Source organism: Amblyomma mixtum, chromosome 8, assembly GCF_055824585.1.
Source record: "Amblyomma mixtum isolate Tamu chromosome 8, ASM5582458v1, whole genome shotgun sequence".
Taxonomy (NCBI): Eukaryota; Metazoa; Arthropoda; class Arachnida; order Ixodida; family Ixodidae; genus Amblyomma; species Amblyomma mixtum.
The window spans coordinates 7,601,707-7,627,254 of record NC_143019.1 but is presented as its reverse complement, the minus strand read 5'-3'; the positions used below and the strand labels follow the sequence as shown (position 1 = coordinate 7,627,254).

The 25,548-nt window shown below is 48.1% G+C and overlaps 1 protein-coding gene across 1 annotated transcript; it reads right to left on the bottom strand.

Moving 5' to 3' along the window:
* Positions 1 to 1,327: 1,327 nt before the first annotated feature.
* LOC149331239 (uncharacterized) lies at positions 1,328 to 25,548 on the bottom strand. Its single transcript, XM_089555912.1, has 4 exons — positions 25,479 to 25,548; positions 20,325 to 20,507; positions 5,630 to 5,800; positions 1,328 to 1,629 (listed from the first exon to the last, which is right to left on the bottom strand). Exons 1-4 carry the CDS (start codon positions 25,546 to 25,548, stop codon positions 1,328 to 1,330), a joined length of 726 nt encoding a protein of 241 aa, XP_089412038.1.

The window sequence follows — 25,548 nt, the reverse complement described above, 5'->3', positions numbered from 1 at the left end:
TCAGCAACATGATGTAGTTAGCAATGGCATGTCCAACATTATTGGACAAAAACTTTGAATACTGGAAAATTTCAAGCTACTGTTTCTACTCTTCCGGTGTGTAGCAAAATCATTCTTTTGAAATTTTCTCCATCGCTTGCATGGAGCAGTAAAGACTGCCATACAAAACCAATGGGGAACGCGTCTGACGGTACAAATAACGTTAACAGCAAAAAAATGAAAGCCTGTCGACGAGAGATCGGCGGATGTATTGATTGTTATAGTGAAATCTTATAATATATAAAAATTGCGTTCTGATGCTGTTGTGCAGAATTGTTGGGCATAAAGACACTAAAAGCTTGGCACCTAGGCATAAAGATTAGCAATCGGCGGAGAATAAAACCCCGGTTAAAATGTAAGTACCTGCAATGTTTTAAAGAGGGACGTTGTGTTCCATATTTTTGGGGTGGAAATCTACCACCTGGCTTGGGCAACATACCCTGCCTCAATTGGGGAGTGCACTAGAAGATAGACTCCTCCCTTTTGTTGCGGAAGCAACACTATATCGCTAGGTGTTAGCGATTTCGCGGAGCCCCGGACAGCCCCAACTGCGCATGCGTGAGGAGCGAGTGTGAGACAGTTACTGCGTAATTTCCTGTCCTAAAATACAATTTTCACTTTCTTCATTACGGCGCCTCTTTCTTATTTCTTCTTTCACTCTCATTTCCTCCCTTCCTGTACGGTGCGGTTCGGGTGTCCACCGAGATGACAGAGAATTACTGCGCCATTTCCTTTCTTCAAAAATGGGTGGTGGCGTTCCGTACGGGTGGTGGCGTTCCGTGGACTCCCTGGCAGCGCTACAACACGCTGTCGCATTCCACTCCTAAAGGCGAAGCTTAAGCGGTATTAATTAGCAGGTAATTAGTATTCGGTCATTAATTAGTAATTTCTCATTACTTAGTAATTAGTTCTTAATTATGTGTGACGTCATCGCTGTGACGTCATCCAGTGGTGACGTCAGCAGTGCCGCTGCGATTGCGGCGCCGCTGCTGCACCGTTGCAGCTTATCTTTTTCTTCAGCTAGCGTCCGCTTTGGCGGACGCGGTTTTTGCGACGCGCGACGTTTCTCTCTTTTTCTCTTTCCTCCTCAGACCCCGAGGTTGTGGCTTGGCAGTTAGCTGCTTACGCTACGTATATCCTGGCGTAGCAGAGCTAAGCCACTGCCAATTTTTTTTTGCTTCCTTTTCGGGTAATTCGTGGTTAGAGTGCTTTCTGTCGGACTAGCCAAATGGTATGTGCTCTGAGTGCTTCCTTTAACTGATAACACGCTTATTGCTGAATTAAGGAGTCACAAATTTTTGGATTGTCCGCTACGACGCGAAAGCCACCGTGGCAGAATCCACTCGAGGGGTGCTCGCCTGTAGACGGGTCGTAGGACGTGGATGCCATAACGCTTCTCGTCGTCATTCGTGATCCTGATGTCCTGGAAGAGCGACGCGTTCATCATGGACAGCTCTTTGCCGGCCACGTCGCTGTGGAAGCTGGAACTCGTGTCTTGCCACGAGTCACAAACATGCCCGTAGAAGTCTGTGCACGGCTCCTTGGAGTCGTTCAGCAGTCCATTCAGGTAGTCTCTGGCCCTCAGGCACTCTGGACGCGCCGATATGGAGGATAAAACGCAGGGGTTACAAGATGGCATAAAGATTCACCCCGTGTTTAACTCGGCTCTTGAGAAAATGCCTAATCCTCCACCCAGCCAGGCAGACAAACACAACAGAAAATTGTGTGTCGTACCAACAAAGTTGACTTAATGTTTTTTCCCATGAACTTCACCCGCCGCAGTGGCTCAGTGGTTAATGCCCTCGTCCCGGGTTCGAACCCGACCGCGGCAGCCGCGTTTCGATGGAGGCGCATGTCTTACTCTTGCATCTGCTCACTCTTATCGCATGCACATTGTGTGTGTGTCGTTAAATCCCTCTGGACATGGCGTCAGCATGCGTAGCCCAAGAGTGGGCTTCCTTACATGTCCCGGCCGCATGGTAAGAGAGGCTCACTGCGCAGTTCGATCCCCGAGCCGAAAGGGGTCCGATCTGCTCTTGCCGCGCTCGTGAGCTCACACTCCAAGAGAATTAGAAGAGAGGGGGGCAGACGGCGTCCAGAGCTGTTCCACGCCTCCATTAGCGGACGGGGTTTCGCAGGGGCCCTGTCGAAATGCGAGCTCCCTTAAAGGCCTACTTGACCGAAATTTTTCAAACCGTAAAAAGGTTGTTTTTTCATAGTACACCCCCGTATTATGCTACCCACCAAACATCATGCTCCAATTTCAAGCAGTTACGGTGCCAACGCCACGCAAAAATCAGTTTTCAATACCGAAACTGGAAAAACGGGCGCCATTGCCGCCCGCCGGAAGTGACGCATTTTGAGACTTTAGTCCGGACAGGTTCGGAGCGTCTGCTCGTTGCGGCTCGTGCAAAGCGCTGGTGCCGGTAGCGCGTGCAGCACTTTTAGCAATAAATACTGGTTATATGTGAAAAGACACATCTTAAAACGGATGAAACCCCCTAGAAAAAGTTTTAAACTTGTTTTATTTGCTGTAGAAGACTAGAAAACTCCTCGCTCAACATCAGCGAAATGATAGCGCCGCAAAGCTAGTGAGCGTTGTTTGCCTGGCAGTATTCGATTACAGCTTGTGCAAAGTTCGGACATAGCGGGACATAGCGGAGGAAGGAAACATATTCAAATGGAGGCCAAGTAGAAGTGCTTGTATTATCAAGTCGGCTTTTTTGAGCGGGCACGCGCGTGCCAACAGCACATGTGCGATCTGCTGTGGTTGTTGTCTTGATACAAAAAAAAATTACCTGCCTTCTCGTTTTCCTTTTCCTTCTCATTTTCCTGTGCGTAGGAATTTGGAACAGGTTCTATGAACGCGAGGTAAATCAATTAAAACAGCTTGATGTCTAAAAAGGGAGCTCAAGAGAATTAAGCGCGGTGTTAAGCGAAAGAATATTCCGGAAGCAAAATTTGTGTTGCAAAATAAATATATTTTCTCTTCGAGTACCATGGCATCAATGTAGTGCCGTTAGTGGGCTGTTTTATCTTTGCGCGTCTCGGTCGGGCAAGCCACTGCGCGTTTCAAATTGCATGCCGGTTCATATGAACAAAGACTTATGCGCTGCGTTCATTACTGTATTTACCTAGAATCACTTAAAGGCCGTGTACTGCAGAGACGGAAAAATATTGTCTAATCTTTTCTAACCACACAGCTATAGTGAACTAGAATTCTAGTTCACTATACACACAGCTGGACAGAACGACATGGTTGCCGGACCCCAGTCGACCGTATACGCCTACCACGCAGATTGCCGGTAGGTATGCAGTGTATCTGTATCGACTGAGAACATACAATCGAAATTACGGGTTGTCTTCGTTTGAAAATATTATCATTCAAATAACAAGTGTTCAGGTCTCTGAGGTCTTGGAGACGTGCCTCGGATGGTAATGCTGAAGCTTCCTCTAATCGACCTCAAGTATGAACGGCGTGAGGCAGTAAAATTCGACGTTTTAGTAACGCTCGTGTGGCATTCCAGGATTCTCAGCCCGGCCTGCAAATCTTTGAGGCAGCAGATACACTGGGCGCACGACGGCATACTGCGCATTTGGCAGAGCTGTACCTGCAATAAACGCGTGCATATGTTGATTCCTTTTCAGAAGAAGCAGACCTCTCCTTAGACTTCTGCCTGGTGTAAACAACGTGACGTCAAAAGGGCGTTGCTCGATGAGCAAAGCCGTCCACTTTAACTTCTGAACCGGCTAAGCTAGCTTGTGACGATTGGTCCCTTGTCTTCTTTATTCTCCCAATTAGAGACGCCTCGAAGCCTTTATTCTCCCAATTATAACCCTCTCGGTTCGTGGCATGCTTTGCCGATCGGGCCAGAAACACGTGCGTGCTCTGATGCATGATGGAGACCAGGAGAGGTCTATTGACAAAGCCCAACACACAAAAGCCCACCATTATCTTTTTTGAAGAGAGGGGAATTCACGTTAAAATCTGAGCTCCAGACAGCGGACACCAGCTTTCGAGATCGGGGGTTAAGGGCAGTGGCCGAGAGGTACACATTGTGCTTTCCGCATTCCTCGTGTTCCTTTCCGCGGCCACGCACTTCGTCGACATGATGCCAGCAGTTTATTTTTCTCGGAGACCACCGAGCTTCGCGGTGAAAACAGCCAGAAACGCGCCAGAAGGAGCTTACAAGGGGCGCTCGCTCACTTCAGAACGCCTGAAACTGGCGAGCCGGCGATGCCGGTGTCTCAATGGTGCGTCATTTCCGGTCAGGTTTGTTAGTTGTCCAGCTCACCGCTAGGGGACTGCGTCGTCTGCTACAGAGGTTTTTGAACGCCTCTAACTAAAATTCTAGACGCTTCACAGCCCTAATATTAAATATAAATATTGTTCACAACATGCACACTATATCCAGCGCAAAATTAGCCGAAGTAAACTTTCGGTCAAGTAGGCCTTTAAAGTTACTCAGGGGCCGTCAAACAACGGCAGCAGTTACCGACACAGCGAAAACGTCCTCGGAACCCACTGCAGTGGCTTAGGGAATATAGAGTTGGAATATCGGACAGAATGGCACGGGTTGGGATGCCAGCCAGAGCAGCCGAAAACTGATGCAGGCGACGTGCAGAAAGGCTAGTGTAATAGCAGGTAATAGTTAGCGGCGTTAGCTTACGGTAAAAAAAAAAAAAAAACCCGGGTAGTTAAAAGTAACCCAGAGCCGTCTTTTGAACCTACGTTCCTTGCATTCCTCATAGGGCAATCCACGTGCTGTCGTCGAACATGGAGTGAAAAAGTGTTGCACATGTCCTTTCCTCATGACACCCCACTCCCCCACCCCACACCTGCAACTGCATTATTAACCATCAACGGCAGCCAGCAGATCCAGCATGACCAAGCATGTAGAACACAGTGAGGAACCGCGATGTCTGGCTCTATGGCGAATTGGAATAGAACCCGCTTTCTAACGCTCAGTTATTTGCCCCGACGCGGTTCTGTTATTAATTTTTCTCAATACGACACCGTTGTTCTATGTTATGCGCAACTTGAATGTTTTCCGGCCGCGTGGTACGTGTCCTTCAGTTTAGTTAGTCCGACGTTTGTGCATGCCAAGTTTCGAAGCAACTGGCAGCGCTTGACATGGTCGGTAAACACGTGTGTTGAAGTCCCAAAACTTACTTTCCTTATGCGCACTAATGTGGGATAATGACGTCACCACTGATGTACCGTCGCCACTGACACTTTCAGTGTCACCCTAACTCGTCATTTTTTCTGAACCAGTGTTCTCCCCTCTGCTGCTGTCAGTGCCGCCGCTAACACTGAGACTGTCTCTGACATTGACAGCGGTGGTCACTGTCACAACATTAAAAGTGACGACACTCACGCTGAGAGTGAGAACACTGACAGTGTCACTTTCACCACCGACAGTGGCGATACTGGCACTGAGAATAGGGGCACTACCAGTGTCAGCATCACCTCTTGACAGTGGCGGTAATTACCGTGAGTACAGACACCGAAAGAGTCAGCATCCCCCCTGACAGTGACGGCAGAGTGTAATCACTGACAGTGTCACTTTCAACGCTGACACTGACTCACCGTCGGAGATGCAGGCGACGGCGATGGGGATGTTGGGTCCGCTGATGAAGTAGTACACGAGGAGGCCTACCATGAAGAAGAAGAAGAAAGCGCCCAGCATGGCGACCATGACCAGTGACAGCTGCCCCTTGCTGCTGAGGGAGCTCTCCGACTCATCGCCCGCGCCATGGCCTGGGTGAAAACAAAACAGCCTCACTGAGGGGTTTTTAACTTTTTTTTTCCCCCAATGGCCAAGACCCTCCGCCAGTTTCAGAGTAAGACAGAGATTCTGCAAAAGAAACCGCCTTTTTGTACTGTTGCGCCCTGGACTAGTCTTGCGTACGTTTTTGGCACATTTTTTTTAAAGAAAACGCATTAAAGCTCAGTCCTAGTGCCATAGGAGAGTATATATAGCCGCCTTTCCGAGACAAGAGCCGCTCTGAACAGCCTCAGCCTCCTCTTCTCCGTGACCGAATATTTCGCAAGTGTCTCGCGCCCATCATATTTGTAACTCGGATTTAAACACTCTAAAGGAAGCAGTGCTCCGGCATCTTCAGTTAATTCAGCCACTAAAGCATCAATGATTATTTCCAATACATGCTCACGAAAGAACTGTGCGGAACCCGGAGGAACAGCACAGTGTAGCTGTCAGGCTGATAGAGCGCAAACTAGGTGCTGTTCTTAAAAGCCCACTGAGCACTAATCAAAGTTGGCCTGCATCAGTAGATCCCGGCGTTCTAGCAAGGAGAAGGCTACTTTCAATCAACGCACCTCTTATAAGATATAACAGGCCAAAACATGAGATGCAGGTATCCTCACCACCGGTAACTGAGGTGACGTGTCGACTGTCTCCTATCGTGGATGTCTGAGACAGGCTATTCTACCATTCGCTTCCGAGCGGCGATCACGGAGTAGTTTCGGGTGCTCTCGACGTCGCTTATTTGAATCGAGTGGCGCGAGGAAAAGAAAGCATCATTTTGACATCAAATTTTATAAATAATAAATACCGCTACTGCTGCCGAACAAGCATTAACAGCTCAAGCAAGAGGCACAGAGCCATTGTTTTAGTGAGAAAAAAACATTTAGTCCATCCCCAGTGGACCTCTTGAAAGCGATTGCAGCCAAACGTTCGTTGTATCCTAAAGTTTGTTATATCCGAGGTGGTACGCTTGGGCTCATTATATCCGAGGTCAACATACTAAGTTCGTTACATCCGAGGTACTAACCCGAACGTTCTTTATATCTGAGGTGGCTCGTCCATATTCGAGGTTCATTATACCCGAGGTAAAACACGAAAGCTCGCTTTATCCGACGTTAACACACAAAATGTCGTTATATCCGAAATGGCTTACTATGGTTCGCTATATCCGAGGTAGTATGCTAATTTGTATAGGTTGTATACAAAGTTTGTATACAAACTTGTATAGGTTTGTATACAAAGTTCGATTGGCTACTGACAGACGGCGCTCAACATTTCCGCATGCCAGATCATTCTAAAACGAAAGGATTAATAACATTGGTTGGAGTTATCCTGAGTGTCCCTATAATATGTTGTAAAAAAGGAATTAGCCTAGTGGAAGACAAGACGTCAAGGGATATGGTTCAAAGAAAGCATGGTGGAGTCTCCCATGTTTTTTGGCGCAACGCGTTTCCGGTTATATAGGACTACCACTAGGTCGCAAGCAAGCTGCAGAATGTACAGTCACTCACGGCGTAGAGTTTTGCGGAAGACTTTGGAGCGGAGGACTTTGGAGAAGGGAATGAGCAGGATTGACTTGCGCCGGTTACGGGAAGGGCGACGTCTCCCCTCGGGGGCGCTGGTGTCGGACATGCCGCCACTCCTCCCTTGGTCCTTCTGAGCAGTATCCTCGGCCCCAGTCGCCTTGGGCTCGACACCAGCCTTTTTGTCAGCGCCAGGTTGCGATGCTGCGGCTGCCGCGACGTCTTTACCCGATACGCTGCTCAAGGACTTCGCTTGGCGAGCCCTCGATGCAGCTTCGCCATCAGGCTTCTGCGTTTTGCAACTTCAGATATGTAAAAACGTTTTTCTTTTCCTATTCGTCAGGTGGCTCCCCCAAGCGTGATAGCAAATAGTGTTACCGAAGATATCATGTGGTACATGCAACACAATATGGACAAGGGGTGGGAGGACAGCTGCAGTTCTACCTGGCAGGGCTTGAACGGGCCCTTCATTCCTATCTAACTGATAAATGCAGGAGTGAAGGGCCTACATAATCCCTGCCAGTGATAAACGCGCTTGCTCATGCGAAGAGAAATACTCTTGACCGTTAGTCAGCGATCCGACGCTCGTTCACTTTGTGCGGCAGCTTTTCCATCTTTCCTGCTATCTGCTCCGGTACATGAATCATGACATATGCTATGATGGTATGCACGCCATTGCACCTGGTTACTCACATCAAAAGCAAAGTTATCCACATTGCGCTCTTTAAAGCGCATGCTCTTAGCGACCGTTCGTCGCTCAGAGATGGCGCCAGAGTCGTAAGCGTAGCGCGTCGAAAGCCGGCTAGGTGCGAAAGGAATCACGACCGCGCGGCGCAGTTATAGACCCAGAAGTTTCGAGAAACAATCCCTGTTTAGCCATGGAGAGCGCGTAACTTTGTGTGTGTATTGTGTGATGCCCTATCCACTTCGCTTGCGCGCGGCGGCGCCCGGCCAGAGGGAAGAAACTAGAAACCGCTATAAACTTCACCGCTCGCCTGACCACTGGCGACGCCAGCCTCGGCGGGAGGGTGAGAAAACGTTTGTACTGTAGACGCTATGTACACTTTGGCGTGAAGTGAAGAACGGACGTGGCGCACACTGCATAGAAAAGGCGTTTAGCGGCGGCTGTCAGCCTGTGCCGTAGTTCTCGCTTCGAAGAAATGCACAGAATCAAAACACCTGAAGAGCTGCGCTCAAATTTCGCACTAAGAAGCATCGTAAACGTCGGTGGATTTTGCAAGTACAGCATCACTTCAAGCCTAAAAACTATACGAGAAGAGCAGTCACTCCCCTTGCGGCGTGATCTGCTAAGAGCCCTTCGAATGATGAACCTGGTACAGAAAAAAAAAAGTTCCGGGACGCTACTAACGTCTGACTACGCAGTGCATATGTACCGCCGCAACCTAACCTCAGAGAAACTAGCGACAACGCATCAACAGCAACTAATTTTGAAGCGAAAGCTTCACTGCGGGACCTCGGGCTTCAATCGCGGACTGTGTAAGTTAGACCTTAGAAGGCCCGCTCAGCGAGACCGCTAGGCTATCGTCTCTCGTTAAACTGCACCACAGTGTCGCGCCGTGCATGGGAGAGCGTCGTCTTCATCAAATTCCATCTGCTCCGCAGTGTTGTCGGTAACGCGTTACAAGTAACGGCGTTACCGATAACGCGTTACTTTTTTCGGTAACTTAGTAACGCACTCGTTACCATTTCGGAACTGTAACGGGTAACGTACTTACGTTAACATTTTTTGGTAACGTGAGGTGTCACGTTACTTTTTATTTCAATTGTCCCCCTCCGCCTCTTTTTCAGAAAAAAAAAACGCCGAAAATGATGTCGCAAATAAACAAAATCTACCGGTGTTATCGACGACCCTTGTTGCGGCTCGCATGCATGCCAAATAACACCTGCCCTTGACGACGCACTAAACTAAAAAAAATCACGAACACGCATTCACACACTTGTCTTCACCCCCAAACCACTCACACACACAACTCTCTAAAGAGTGGACGCTTGCCGAGCCACCAATGTACCATTTGCAGAAATCTAAGTCAGTTTCTCCGTAAGCTTGTTTTCCAGCCAAAAGGCCTCGTTCCCAGGCGACACTCTCGCATTCTTTGTGGAAGCAGTTCCCTCTTTTGAGTAAACTCAGGAATGTCACCACTTTACTTCAAGATGGCCCCAAGAGGGCCGTCGAAAGAGTACGATGGTACAGCACAGAAAAGTGGATTGCAGTCAACTGGCTGTAGCACCGAAGTAGAGGAAAAAAGGAAATGGGCCTTTGTTAATTCCTGTGCCGGCAATAGTGAACTACCTCATACTAAACTTTCTAAAAATTTTCTGCTCAACATTGTCGCTCCAACTTTCTCCCTTCATAGCCATTACCCCTTCTCCTCCCCTTTTCCCCTAGCCAGAACAAGGAACAACGCACTCCCCACAGCACTGTGACAAAGGACGGCCTCCCTCCTTTTCCTGCCTAGACTCTGTTGCAAGCAGAGTGCGACCATCCGGAGTTTCCATTCGCTTGAAGAATATGAGCGCGTCGTCAGGGTTTGAGATCTTTTGGTTGGAAAAGAAGGCTTGCAGAGAAGAGTTATAGGTTACAGTTACAGCGAAGACGCACCGATTAAAATTTATGGCCACGGAGTAACAGCAAAGTAACGTGCGATACTTTTTTTCGGTAACGGTAACGGTAACGCGTTACCTTTTTTTGTAGTTAACGTAAGGCGGTAACGCGTTCTCTTTTTCTTAGAGTAACGAATAACGTATTTAGTTACTTTTTTTCGGTAACGCCTACAACACTGCTGCTCCGTCCCGCGCCACTGCCTGCTTACCGTCGCCTTCTACGTAGCCCAAATCCGTGCTTTCGCTTCGATTCCAATGTAGTAAACATTCTCTGTAGTTTTTTCCACTCCAATACTTAATTTTATCTGCGTGAAACAATGCTCCGTGCATATCGATGAGTTATAAGAATAGCTTCATTTTAACTAATAACTATACGTAGTTGGTGGTGCTAACAGTGCCTTCGTATTGTTGCACAGGCTCCTTCGCTTCCTTGTTTTCCTGCCGGCTAACGCTGGAAGCAAGCAGCATATTTTTTTTTTCGCGATAGTGTTTAAGGCCCCGTTCTGCAGATAATCCGGTGTCGGCGTTGTGAGCGAGAAGTCACCGGCATGGCTCTGGCAGGTGGTCCCCAGAGAGCAACTTAGGGGGCAGGTGAGCCACCTCCTAGGTCACGTGACCTTGCTGCGTGAACCTGCTCACCGGATACTGACGAACTGTCCACCGCGGCAGGTGGAAGATAAAATATCCCTGTTCGCTCGGAGAGAGCAATTTGGGCCGCACGAGGTAGTGCACTGCACGGGCTCGGGCCGGCCCGAAAGCCCGGGCCCGGCCCGGCCCGCGGGCCGGGCCGGGCCGGGACATGATTTGTTTTTGCCGGGCCTGGGCCGGGCCCGGGCCTGAAGTTGCGGGCCCGGGCCGGGCTCGGGCTTAAAGCGGCGGACCCGAGTCGGGCTTGGGTCCGTAAAGAAACGGCTGTTGTCCGACTATTCATTCACTATTGCAGAGTGAAGTACACAACTGCGGCATTGGAGCAGCATCACGGGTGAGCTATGGGTTATAGTACGCGCTGAGAAAAAAAAATTACTTACGATTACGTTACTGCCTAATGCGAAATTTGAGCGCAGCAAATAAGCTGTTTCACCTTTTCGATAGATTGAGGCAAAGAAATCGAGCAACACATGTATGCGCTATCACAGAATTTTTTTTTTATTTTTCACACGTATTCCTTTAACAAAGACTCCACTAACAGTTCTTGACAGTCATGAAGGAAGCTTTGTGGTCGGAGAAATAGAGTGATATATGTTCGAATTGGTACACCAATGCTTGATTCTCAAAGACGAGATCTATACAAGTGCCTCGCGAGGTTGTCACAGCCGTGGGACGCGTTACGAGCGAGAGGAACGGGATGTTCTCCCGCATAAGTGTTAGGAAATTGCTGTTTGTCTTTATGTCAACATTAAAGTCCCCCACTACTAACATCGGTGTGGATCGATGGACGGTTAATGCGAGTTGCAGGAAGTGCACGACGTCTTTCGTGAGTGCGGTAGGGGCGAAGTAGGCAGCTACTACCAGCAAGCCGTTGGGCAACTTTGCGGCGCACAGTTCGCCAACTTCATGTGACGTGCCAAACATTTCGACTGGTATTGCAGAGAGACCTGTGCGCAAGTAGATAGCGACTCCCGCCGCTCTGTTGTGGTCTCTGCGAGCACCACAGCAGTATAGGAAATCTATGATTTCGAGAGGCTCTTCGGGATCCATCCAGGTTTCAGCAAAGCAAAGTACAGAGGAATGGCGCAGAATGTGATCGTGGTGTACGTCCTTGGCATGCATGTGCGGCAAGGGAGCGTACGTTAAGAATGTGGTTGTGAATGATGAATCAAGTGCTGCCAGCGAATGACGCGTCCATTGGCTGTCTGCGTGTGTTACTGATGTGTGGTTAACATGTTAAGCTTCGCCTGTAAGAGTGGAACGCGACAGCGTCTTGCAACGCTGCCAGGGAGTCCACAGAATGCCATCGCCAATTCGGCTGTACGCCTTGCTGGACGGTAAATTTATTTTTTGAGGAAAGGAAATGTATCTCTCTCGCATATCTGGATGGACACCTGCACCTCGCCGTAAGGGAAAGGGGGAAGATGGGAGTGAACGAAGACACCGTATTAGCTAGACGCGCCTTTGTTCATTCCAAACCATTCAGCTGGCATTACGGAGTGGCTAGCGTGCTCGTATCGCACTCCGGAGACCCTGGTTCGATTTTCCAACTCGACCAATTTCGTTCTCGGTTTTATTGATTTATGCGGTCTAACTAGAAAGGTTAATTAGGCTATTTCATATTTATATTATTATATTTCTTCCATCGTGTTCTGTCATTAACCTGTCAATTGTTGGAACTGTCTAGGATGTTCGACACAACGTATATGAAACGAGCAACGTCTTACTGAGTGGGGAAGTGCGTGGTGGTGGAGGGAACGCGGCTTCGTACTTATCTGTTTTTTTTTCAGCAGCGTCTCCTTCCGCGGACGCTGTTGTCGCTGCGGCGCGCGTCTTTCTTTTCTTTTCTTCTGACCTCTTCATTCTCCTCTATATTAATTAGGCTAATTGATTAATTAAGCAATTAACTAAACAGTCCAACTTAGTTGCAGCATCACTATACGATCCCTTTGATTGGTTGCATGGTTACTAGCCAAAGTACAATTGGCCCCATTTGAAATTCGCGCACTGTGACGTCACGAGCATTTCGACCAATTGAAAAGCGTGACATTGGGGGCGGAGCTGGTTACGAGGTCGACGCCGACGACGACGCGAAACCCAGGAACGGACGCCAAAGAGCTGCGCTCTAAAAAACTAAGCTTTACTACTTGACTTATTTGTTTCCTTATTTCCACGCCGCGGTGGCTTAGGTCAAGGAGCTTGATTACTGAGCCGGGGAACCAGGGTTTGCTCCTAGCCTCGGCGGCCGCCTTTCCACCTTGGCGGCTAGCATGAAAGCTACGTACTTTGCAGTATCACTACTCGTTGAAGAAACCCAGGTGGTCGAAATGATCCGGAGCCCTCTGCTTCGGTTTCTCTCACAGCCTGCCTCCCCTTGGGCCCTTAAGCCCCCCAAAAATAGCGTTTATGTTATAGCTATATGTTTCTCGTGTGAGAAAATTCACAAAGTAAAGTGCATTTGGTTTTCATATTGATCAGCTGACCGAAACGTCTCGTAAATGAAATACCCACAAAAACTCGCCACAGTTTGTAAATCTAATCTCATAACCACATCTATCCCTCCTCGCTTCTTCAGCCTGGTTGTCATGACAAGTGTTTTGCCCTGAAAGTTATCACGTGGTTCGCGCGTTGTCTTCTGCTCCACCAGTAAGAGTAAAATTCAACCGGTCTTAATTGGCCATTGATCGTTCGTCACCACAAAACATACCTATACACTATTATAAATGCATTCGTGAGGAACATAGTTTACGACGCTTATAGTCTTCAAAGCACACACCGTGAAATACTCAAGCCTTTTAGCATTTCGTTTCTGCTGAAAGGCGACCAGTTCGGCTATAAGCTCAACCTGTGAGATCGCGTTCACTAAAATTGTCATCCCACTGCTTGCTAGACAGCTTTAATGTTTATACTTCCGGACGACAAAATATAACTGATTAAAATCATGGGGAAATGCAAAGTAGTCTGTTACGCGCGTATGCAGCCCTTTTTATTTGGCTCTCAAAACTTCCTAGTTTATCTTTGCGCACCAGCACGAGATCACTGTCCAAAAGAAGGGCATGGCGAGCACTACTCTTAATCACTTCCTTCTGGGTTAAAAAGAACGAACTTTCTGCAAGCCAAAATGTTTTCAGAACCTTTGTCGGCCAGTTTCTTATCGGTCTAGTAGCAGTCTACTTGCTCAGAGTGAGCAGTATATCTCAAGCGTAACTGTGAAACGGGCCGGGCCGGGCCTGGGCTGGGCTGGGCTTCACTCGAGGATTCACGGGCCGGGCCGGGCTCGCTACAGCGATAACTTTGCGGGCCTGGGCCGGGCTCGGGCTTCAGGTATCGGGCCCAGGCCGGACCCGGGCCTCAGATTTAGGCCCGTGCAGTGCTCTAGCACGAGGCCCCCGCTTGGAGCACCTGTGACATCCCCGGGGCAGTGGAGTATCGCTTAACCGCTGCACCACTGCGCCTGGAGGGGTATGACGACTCCCAAGGATCGATATGAATGCAAAGTAGAGAATGACCGTCCGCATATATGGGAATAACCCATTGCGCTATCGCGTCATATATAGCGAAGCTTAAGTGTTTCCTCCCATTTTTTCCCGGATAAAAAGTTTGCTCGTACGATTGATCACAATGAACGCGCGTGCACCGTCATTCACAACAGGAAAGGTGATATCACGTGACAATCTTTTAATGTTGTTTGAATAAGTCCGTATAGTTCGCAGTAGAGTTCGCACAACGAAATAATTTAGCAGACAAGAGAAGGGGAATGAGGGGCTCGTTATAAATATGAGAGAAGCCAACAGCCACAGAAACCAAGGGGCACAGGGATTTTTTTTAGTTTATTTATTTATTTGGTGGTGTTAATCAATTTATAATATTACTGAATATGCTATCGCTTAAAGAAATTGATTAGAAAAGCAGAAGAAAAAACAACCACATGCCACCGGTGGGATCCGAACCCACGACCTCCGAATTACGCGTCCGGTGCTCTACCGCTGAGCTACGGCGACGGCTGTCAAATCTTCTGCTTTCGCGGGGATTTATGTTTACAAATTACCTGAACTTGGGAGTGTTCACCAGCGCCACCCACGTTCTTAAGCGGCGGACGTAGCACGTCCTGAGTTACCGCTGATGTGACGTAGAACGTCATCGAACGGCGAGGGTGGAAGCTGTGTGAGAACCCTCTTATGCTTCCTAAGGCATCAAGGCTGCCAGAACCGAGGCCCTCGTTAAGCAATTAAGCAGACAAGGGAAGGGGAATGAGGGGCCCGTTATAAATATGAGAGAAGCCAACAGCCACAGAAACCAAGGGGCACAGGGATTTTTTTTAGTTTATTTATTTTGTGGTGTTGATCAATTTATAATATTACTGAATATGTTATCGCTTAAAGAAATTGATTAGAAAAGCAGAAGAAAAAACAACCACATGCCGCCGGTGGGATCCGGGGCTTGAGCGCAAAAGGGGGCTTGAGCGCAATCAAGTGAACATGTTTCACTTTTTGCTCGAGCCTCCTCCGTTGATTTCTTTGTGACGGAAATAAACTGCATTTTATTTTATTTGATTTGATACTGTGCGCTTGAGGTGCTCGGAAAGGTGTGAACTAGTGACCACAGAATGTAAGGACTCGAAATGGCCTAGACTTGAAGAGGCAACGGAAGAAACTATCAAGAAAGAAGCCCCTAAGCTAACTGGACAAGTAAAGGAATTCAGGATCTCGCTACAGAACAGATATTCGGCTTTAACCGAGGACGACAAACATTGGACGGTAATCTCATGTACGGTCGAGCCCACTTATAATTAGCCTGACAGCCGCGCAATGCGTTCGTCGTATTCATGGTTCCCATGACTTCCCATGTTACAGCCAAAAAATACAAAACCGCACAGTGTAAGTCTTTTACGCACGTCAGCTTATTCAAACTATTTAAAGGAAGAAACAGCGCGACGAAACACGGACACACGAAGAAATGACACACACATGAGCGCTGACTCACAACTGAAAGTTTATTCTGGTGGAAAGTCCCTTAAATAGAAAACATGAGGGGTGGGTAACAGGGCTGCTCAGCGATAACCGGCAATCAGTGTGGTCGCGTCACAAGATGACACAAAAACACAACAGGGAACAAAAGAAAGTTATAGGCGATAAAAAGACGGTGTAAAGGGCCGCGTAACAGTGGTCAGGTAGGTAACATTACCAAAAACTATGAAAAAGTAGCCAAAAGGGCGGGGAAAGGTAAAAACTATGCAGGACACAGGTGAAAATTATACAGGTGAAACCATAAAAATATAACAAATGTAAAAACGTGAAAAAGGTAGAAGTTTTAAAAAACATGCCCAAAAAGGGGGTGTGGAACTAAAAGCAAGGTAAAAGCGGTAGCAACGAGGATTCCGTGAATTAATGAGCTGTGTGTGGCGCACCAGAACCTTCGGCGTTAGTCAACGCACCCAGAAAATCTAGCTCTTTTTTTGACAAGGAGAGGGATGGAGTATTGACGCAGTATTGACCGGCATAATGGATTTGGAGGGCTTACAAGATTTCCCTTGTCAACTTATCTCGTCCTCGCCCAATAGTGGTGCAACGATTAAAGTCAGGGGCGCAGATTCTTTCAGCCCTGTTACCCACCCCATCATGTTTTCTATTTAAGGGTCTTTCCACCAGAATAAACTTTCAGTTGTGAGTCAGCGCTCGTGTGTGTGTCATTTCTTCGTGTGTCCGTGTTTCGTCGCGCTGTTTCTTCCTTTAAATGCATTAATAACTAGCCCGGAACCTTGCTCTTCTGTTATTCAAACTAGGCCATATCAGGGCGATTCCCAATCTCGCCAGCGCAGTCAAATGCACCTGGCCGGCACCTTGCGAGCAACAAGCTGGTTTAGGGACACGATATAGCTAATCGCAGCGGAAACGTTCACGGCAACTCGCGGCGTTCATCAGCGTCCCCCGTCGTTCCTGGTTCCTTACACACCGCCTTACGGAAGCGATAGTCAAGCTGATGACGATGACCAACTCCGTCAAGCACGGGGCGCCACTTCATGGGTGTATGTCTTTTGAAGACTACGACGAGACTTACATGAAAATTTACATAGGGATTCTACAAACATAGAAATGTACATAGAGATTTACAGAACATCGGCACCAATGATCCAGTGCTCTATGGTGTGCTGCTGAGTCCCCAGTTCTATAGGCCGGTGAAATTCTAAAATGCCCATGTACTGAGGTTATGGTGCGTCCTGGAGAGCCACAGGTGGCCAGAAATTCTCCCGTACCCATCCCCAATAAAGTAGCACACTTTCCGTGCGGCAGCTTTAACGCAGTTGGTGTCGGTTCGTCCACGTGACAGCCATGATGACGTAGTCTTGACGCAGACGTTCGACCACGTGGTAGCCTCTTAGCGTTCTGTGCCTTTTGAAAGGCGTTACGGACGATCGGCGCGGTGATACACTCAATGCGGGCAATGAAATAATATCAAGCGAGAAGGGAAAGAGAGGACTGAATGCAAAAGTTAGAATCTTATGCATTGGTCTCGAGCTGTTTCTTCACCAGTCCTGATAATTTACGTTCCCGCCAGGGTTTATGGTAGCCTTACGGGCTGCTTCTAGGGTACATTCTTGGTCAGAAGTCTTCGGGCCAAATAGCACTCTTTTCGGCCGCGTAGTGGAGTACTTAAGGCACCCCTAAAAGCAAAAATATTTTGAAAAGTGAATACGAGAATTTCCATCCCCTTACAGAGATTTATATTAGAATTTGAGGGAAGCCTAGGCTGTAACTGCGAATCGAAGCCTGCAGTGCAGACTAGAAACTGTGATCCCTTCGTCGCATGACGGAACCGATTTAGCCAGAACAAAGGGCAACCCGCGTGCATTTCACACATCAAGGAAAAATTTTTGTTTGAATACGAAAGCATTAGAAGAGCCGTGGGGCCAAAATGTATCGTCGGTCATAAAATTCGCCCATTGGCCGGAGGGAAGTGACGCCAGTAGAAAGGAGCTTTCCTATTGGTTGTAGGTGACGTCACTTCCCCTCTGTCAATGGTGCATTCCCATTGGCTGGAGGTAAATGACGTCATTAGACCGGAAGTGAGGTAACTTGATGTATTGATGCATAATAGAACTTGATGTATTATGTTTTTTTTTTAAGGTTGGACGGCGATTGCGTGGAGACGCGGCGCTCGCCGGCCACCTTACCTTCGGAGCGTTCTCGGCAGTGTCGCTTTTTTTCTTGCTTCTTCCGGCTTGACTGCGCTTCCTTACGTTGGGCCCCGCCACCGGTGCACCGGACTCTTTACTGGCCTTGGAACCCCTGGACTCTTTCCGCGAATGGCCTTGGTGAGAGACATTACGAGAGAAACATTATCACTAGGACGCACATCTAGGCACGTTAGTACAGAAGGCCGTTACGCGATTAAAGCTCCTACGCTGTGGTATAGTAGCAGCAGTAGTAGTAATACTCCAACAGAATTCAAGCGTAGCAGGGCGACAGGAAGTTAGATGGGCGGATGAAGTTTGCGGGGATACGGGGTCCGCAGCTGGCAAAGGACAGGGTTAATTGGGAGACATGGAAGAGTCCTTCGCCCTGCAGTGGGCGGAGTCAGACTTATGATGATGATGATTGGCCATAAGAGAAACAGCAGAGGCAATAGCTGTAGTAGTCGAGTGGTTATTTCGTGAGGCGGCCGCAAGCCCCACAACCGCCTCATTGAAAAAAGAACACATGAACTACCATGCGGTAGGAAGAGGAGAAAAACGGAAATAAAGGCGGCGATATGAAACGTTGTGTGAATGGTACTCATATAAAGAAAGGCTGGGACTCTAATATTTGTTTTCCCTTATAACCAGCAATCGTTATAGAAGCGAGAGAGTTACAAATAAAGAGAGAAAATAAAAGAATGTGGTTAGTACGTAGTTATTTGTTCTTTTGCATCATGTCAGCTGATTCATGTAAAAAAATTTGGCAGAGGCACCCAAGGCTGCTTACGCGTGGGAATGCGAAAGCATCGCTGTCCCTGGATGCACTGACGGGCGCGCGCGCACGCACGCACGCACACACACGCACACACAATCGCGCTCGTATGACACCACACGAAATGCTGTTCGATGAACAGTTGCATCACAATTTCAGTTTTGATACGAAGGTCTGGGAAGGCATACAATTCAAGGTGCATATGGCGCATATGACTATGGTCATGTGACCAGCCGTCCTTGGGAAATACTCGTACAGTGGTCTCGCATTACGCCATTTCTTCATAGTTCGCAGACACGCCGTTGCTTTTCAGTTAACCTAATCTAGGTAGTGGCGAAAATATTTTAATGAAATTGTTTAGGAGGTCGTAGCGGCGGTTGGAGCTCTCAGTCCGCAACCCCACTGGCGTAGGCTGCTGTCCGGGCTCTTTTGACTCGTTTCGTTCGAGCTGGTCAGAGCTGCCTCCCACCCCTCCTGCGTTGGCTGGTTATTGACAGTGACCGTCCGATTTAGTTGGCAGGCCAGTACCATAAGGTACAGGTCCGCCTTCTCCCCGCAGAATTTGCATTGTGAGTCAAATGATTCCGGGTCTATGGCATGTAGTCTTCGTGGGTTGTTGTAAGTGTTGGTCTGTAGCTTTCGGAGGTGCTGTTCCTCCTCCTTTGTGTAGTGTCTTAGCCGGCGGAGGATAGACCCGACGGGATAATCTTAAGTGCTCAAGTATGTCGGTGTAAGTTCGTAGTGGGGTAGGAGGTTCCACGCCATCCGCCATTGATTCCGCACGCAGAAACAGTAACCGAGCGTTTTAGCCTAATCTAATGAGTATGAAGAAGGCCAACCCGTCGCTGAATCCGAGGAAAGCATAGGGGATGGTACATTTCATTTTTTTATTTGGGGTGTTAATGCCAAATTAGTAATGTATTTCGTTACCTGAAATACAGTTGATAAGAAAGTAGAAAAAAAGCAACAAAATGACTCCGATTGGATCCGACTCACGACCTATGCATGTCGAGTGCGGTGCTGAACCAACTGAGCTGTGACGGTGGCTGTCCAATCTTCTACTTTCGTGCTTTAAGCTACGTGGCGGTATAATCGGTATTTTTTTTTTTTTTTGAGGAAAGGGAATTGCGCAGTATCTGTCTCATATATATCGGCGGACACCTGAACCGCGGCGTGAAGAGAGGAAGGTGGGAGTGAAAGAAGAACTAGAGAAAGAGGTGCCATACTGAAGGTCTCCGAGATAATTCCGACCACCTGCGGATCTTTAATGTGCATCGACATCGCACATCACACGGGTGCCTTTTGCGTTCCTCCTCCATCGAAACGCGGCCACCGCAGTCGGGTTCGAACCCGGGTACTCCGGCTCAGTATCCGACGGCCCTAACCACTAAGCTACCGCGGCGATAAACTTGTATTTCGTTGCTGAGCAAACATGACGACAACCACAAAAGGCGAAACAATTATTTTTACATCGGAACCAAATCGTGTGCAGCCTTACCAGGAATTCGGGACAGCACCCAGCCAGTACCGCTACGCCTAACACACTATCACGTTCTGCTCTGAAGCCACTCAGTCATTCACTTTTTTTCTGACGTCATGGATGATGTCAACGCGATGTTTTTGAACGTTCAAAGTCATGCGGCCCGTGGTGGCAGCCAAGGCAACTAGAAGGGCGTGTCCCGAATTCCTGGTAGTGCGATAATCAGTGTCCCTGTAACTAATATGCCTCGCGGCAGGGACAACAGCACCACATGCTGATGTATAATATAGCAGCTTACGAGTCGTTTCAGCAGCCGCGTCTTCCCCGGTGCGCTTTGCGGTTTTCGCCTCGCTTTTCGTCGCCTGAGGCGCGCCGACGCGCGTAGTGGTCGCAGTGGTGGTCTGTCTGGCGCCAGCGCCGCCGGCTTTGGTGCCGGGGGCCACTCCAGCACTGGACGGCTTCTTGCCGGGGGGAGCTGTGTCTGCGTCCGGGAGGCAGAAAGGAAGGTAATCGATGACGTTTCGACCTCAGTCAACATGGTATATGGTGGTGGGCAAGTTTGGAAGCGTTATTAATGACTGAAAATGCGCAACAAAAAAAATGACGAATACAATTCATCATCATCATCAGCCTGACTACACCCACTGCAGGGCAAAGGCCTCTCCCATGGCTCTCCAATTAACCCCGTCGTCCTTCGCCAGCTGCGGCCACCGTATCCCCGCAAACTTCTTTATCTCATCCGCCCGCCTAACTTTCTGCCGTCCCCTGCTACGTTTGCTTTCTCTTGGAATCCACTCCGTTACCCTTAAGGACCAGCGGTTATCTTGCCTCCGCATAACATGCCCCGCCCAAGCCCATTTCTTCCTCTTGATTTCGACTAGGATGTCATTAACCCGCGTTTGTTCCCTCACCCACTCCGCCCTTTTCCGAATACAGTTAGACGGCATCTGTTCCCTACCGTTAGTTAATTTCGTTTAATACGATAGCATTAAAACGTAGTCACGGAAAAAAAAAAGTGTCGTTGGTCACAAAAATTCGCCCATTGGCTAGGCGGAAGCTGCGTCACCAGATGAGGTAGCTCCCAGTGGTTGAAGTGAAATTATGTCATCAGACAGGAAATTACGTCACTTCTCGCTTACCATGCAGCTTCTAATGCTATCGTAATGCCAAAACATTACGTAATTAGGTGTCCCGCTGAATTTTTTGTGTTCGTCGAGCTTCTCTGTTTAGGTACCGACCGTGTCAGCGACATATTAAGGAGCAGATAATCATAATAACGCCACTAACAGTATCGCAGAGAGTGAAGAATGCTGCTATCTTAGAGGAAGTCAAAACAGACACTGTGAGCACACAGGCATTGGGCTTGTCAGGAGCTCGTTAGGTTAGGCCACCGTGGGTTAGGCGTACAGGAAAAAAGCCAGCAATCTAACAATCTTTCAAAACCCACGCAAGCATAGGCTAATGTTCCGAAGAATACTAGGAGTTCGTGTTGACTATAGAGAGGCAAATTGGGCGTTGATATAATTTTACAGAAAGCATGTCACAGTCACCTGGCCACATGCCTTTGGGGAGAACCAAACCCAGCACATCCGCATGCCTCATTCTATGTTCTACCAACTGAGTTATTTCGGCAGCGGTACTTCTTTTTGTTTTCGAAGGTAATTTCGTTGACTTTGAAGCTGTGCTGCCACTCGCTCGGCGTTGGCCTGGATTAATTGGACACAAGTGCAATGGTAAAGAAGCAGGATGAGGTTTTTGTCCCTATAGAGGTACGATACCTTTAATTTTTAAGGGCGACAGTCACCAGTGAGATTGACGCTTGTACGAAGTCATCGGATGTACGTGTGACGTACGCGTCAGGCCAAAAAGGAAAGATGGCTACTCCTTTCCTTATTTCTAAAAATCTTAGCCGCAGCGATCAGTAGGGAGGTGGGTGAAAGCGCAGAAAGTAACTCCGGAAGGCCGAAAAGTTTGTTTAAACCTTAATTGAAATGGACTTTGAAAGCAATAGCTTTAATGTCTCATTGTGCAAGAAATGCAGCAGCGTTAATTGTGGCTGTGAGTAAAAAATTGATTGGTTGTAGAGGTGGCTGTGTCACACGTGAAGAGGCGAATTTGAAGTGAGGTAAACTTTAGAAAACTTTAGATTGTAGTACGATACAACTTTAAAAAAAAAAAGCAGTTGCTAACACTGAGCCGCAGTCCACGGCGTCCTGTATTACTCCGCTTTCCAATCGCAACTGTAAAGGAAATCAGCTTTTTAATGTTTGACCGTGTCAAACAATCCACGTGTCAAAATTCTAGAGCTCATAATTTTTTTCTTGTGATAAGCTCCTTGTTTAGGTAACAAAACGTTTAAGCAGCGGACTACTTTTTCGTTGTGGAGGAATTCTGTGCGCGGAGGCTGAATGTGGGCGGAGCTTCACTGCAGACTTAAGTTGTATCCGTCTAAAGTAGATCGCAACATGACTCATATCTCATTAGGACATGCGCTGAGTATGTAAACTGCGCTGAAAATAAAGTCGGGAAAATTGGTCTGGAATCAAGCCCCTGACCCGTGGGTCTCGAGTCGGACACGTAACCCCGAGGCCACGCAGGCACGGTCGTGAGTTAAAGCGGGGCTTGATATGTATGTCGCGTTGTCTTTCACATGACTGTGGTTGTGAACCAAGAAACAGTCTTCCTGTCTGTGGGGGCAAAAGGAGCCACTGGCACATCCTTACTCATACCCTTAATGGCGGAGCTTGAGTCTCCCCCAATTTTTTCCCTCTTTCTTGACTTTTTGCTGCATGCCAATCCGTTGCACCGCTGTTCCTACTAGTCTTGTTGCAGGCGCATCTTGCCTTCATCGAATGTTACCTGGCGTATGTATCTCTGTCGATAGTTTTTTTTTTTGTTGTTGCATGGCAACTCCTTGTACACACAAGGGTATTAAAATGAGTGGCTCGTTATGACACACTTATTAAGGATAAACCAACAGCCATCTATAAAGGAGAGCATAGGGGAATGTTTCTATGTATTTTTAGTTGTGGTCTTTATCAATTGGAAATTAGAGGCACAATCATTGTATGGCTTAGAGGTAACATGAGAGGGTCCTGGCAAAGCTGCCGCAGTCACCGTTGGATCACGCTTCACGTGACACTCGTGGTAGCACTAGGACTTACTGTAGCCGCCGCCATGGACGTGGGTGGCGCTAGTGAACACTCTCAAGATTAGGTTGCGCGTAACCTAATCTCGAGAGGGGAAGATTGGACAACCGCCGCCATAGCTCAGCTTGAGGAGCACAGTACGAGACACATGGAGGCAGTGGGTTCGAATCCCACAGGTGACAAGTGTTTTTTTTCTCTTCTACTTGCCATTTATTTGCCTTTCAGGCATAAAATGGTTCCACTAAGTTCTCACTGACACAGACACAAGTAAAAAGAAACGTAGAAACATTCCCCTATACACCATTTTAGTGAAGGCAAGCTGGCGAGGAGGAAAATACTCTCTAACCGCATACCTTGGCTTCAATACCCATTTCCGTTTCCGCCGCTCCATTGTTGCCAGTCTCGAGTGGGCTGTGTAGTCGCGCGCTATCTGCATTGCAGAGCAGCCTTTTTCGTCAGACTTTTGCCGTTTTAAAGATTTATATCCCTTTAGCAATGCCGTTCTCGGTTGCAAGGTCGTCGGGACAGCACTGCGTGACTATGGACTGCACAAATAACCAAAGAAATTGGAAGCGGATTGCCGAAAGCATGTCCGGGAAGCATGCAAAACCAGTCCCAATGCAGTTCCGACATATTTCTGTTACACCAATATCCCGCCGACCAGAAATTAAATTGCCAGTAGACGTCTTGCGCAAATGGGAACGTCTTCGTACCAATTACAAACCCTCGGATATGTTCAACCCATTTCGGGAATGATAGGCGAACGGAAGTAAGTCCGGTACTGGTGTTGAACCGGGGATACAAGCGCTGGACAACTGATTTTTGAATTTTTATCGCGTCACGCATTGTTTAATAAGTTCTTTTCGTTACCGTGAAATTAGTGAGACCATGTCGTAACAGCGATAGTAAATTTACCTCCGTTTTGTGTTAAATTCCACCTGGTTAATTATCACTGGTATGACCGCGGTGCCTCGCCATCACTTTAACATACTATGGGAAGGTCCTCCAACGCGAGCTCGCTTTGTACGTTGCAATTAGAATATCGTCACAATACAGTGCGCTGCAAATTTCTGGCCACTCCTTGACTTCATCCATCAATTCGACGAATTCCAGCGCATGTGTGTATACGAGCAATTTCTGAAAAAAATAATTAAAGAGAAAGGATCGTGAAAATAGCAATATCTTTCGGCACAAAACACAAGCAACATCTCGGCACTAGTGACCGTTCCCACAGTGCACACAAAAGTTAGTAACCTGAATTCGGTGCTAAATCCCAATGCTAGTTTTTCCCCAACGTCTGTTAAATGGGAGAGCTCTTGCGGCTGCCGCTCAGCACGATCATCGACTTCGATCAGAACGAGTTGCGAAAATACTTTTCGGCGCGCATTCAATACCCCGAGGTGGACGAGGCAAATCAGCAGCCCAATACCACTGCATAGCTCAGCAGGTAAAAGACACGACGTATGATTTCATGTAGACCGGGACAAGATGACACACTGCATAACAGTGAACGATACTTGTTCTGCTAAATTTAAAATTCTTTCGTGCGATATGAAGGTAGCACACTTTTAAGTGAAACAAGCCTCACTACGCGATGATCAGTGCGCGATGCAGCTGTACTGCGGAAAACCCTAGTACACCTGCATCGCGTGGTCGGTCGCTACGCATGCAGTTCCCGCGCTGTGCACTTGTATGCACAGCAGTTGCAGTTGCAGTTACTTACAATTCATAATTGGAGATATGGGCTCTACAATAGATAAAGCAAGTCATCTGGGTAGTAAGCCCTTCGGCGTCGCTCTGGTCGCTACTGCTGCTTACAATTTCTTCCGGCGTGCAGCAGTGACGAATATGTGGTTTGTTGGCTCACTTAAGCAAAAACAGCCATATTCTCATTTCACGAACACCGAAAAACACCAAGCTGCCCGGCAGTGTTCACAAGCATCGCGCTGTAGCCGGTGCATTATCCCCGTACGCACAGCCCAAGATGGCGTCGGTGCTGGCTTTTAGGCTTGGCTCATACGGGGCGCCACCAGCAAAGTAAGACGGTGGCGTCCAGGCATCGAAACTAAAATCCCTATACTTTCCTTGGATTCGGTGGCTGCTCGCCTCCTTGACACACGAACTCCACGCACAGCTTTTCCTGGCGACCCCGGTTTGAGCATTTTTGTCTGTTATCTGACCCATGTCTCAGTGCAGTATAGGCACACCTAGCGCTTAGTTTCTTCTTATGTCCAACATTAGAGGTTTCGGCGGTTCATCGTTAGCATTACCACGATACACCAGAAAATGTCGGGTCAGCCCACCTTTGGGAGTTGAGGACTTTTTCCCGGCGACCTTTTGCGGAGCCTTGCTTTCCTTCCGCGTGCTGGCCAT

Coding starts and splice junctions, on each gene's coding strand:
- LOC149331239 (XM_089555912.1), bottom strand. CDS start 25,548: ATGGCCAGCACGCGGAAGGAAAGCAAGGCTCCGCAAAAGGTCGCCGGG. Junction 5,801..20,324: donor CGCGGCTGCTGAAACGACTC/GTAAGCTGCTAT, acceptor GTTTTCACCCAG/GCCATGGCGCGGGCGATGAG. Junction 1,630..5,629: donor CGTCGCCTGCATCTCCGACG/GTGAGTCAGTGT, acceptor CGGCGCGTCCAG/AGTGCCTGAGGGCCAGAGAC.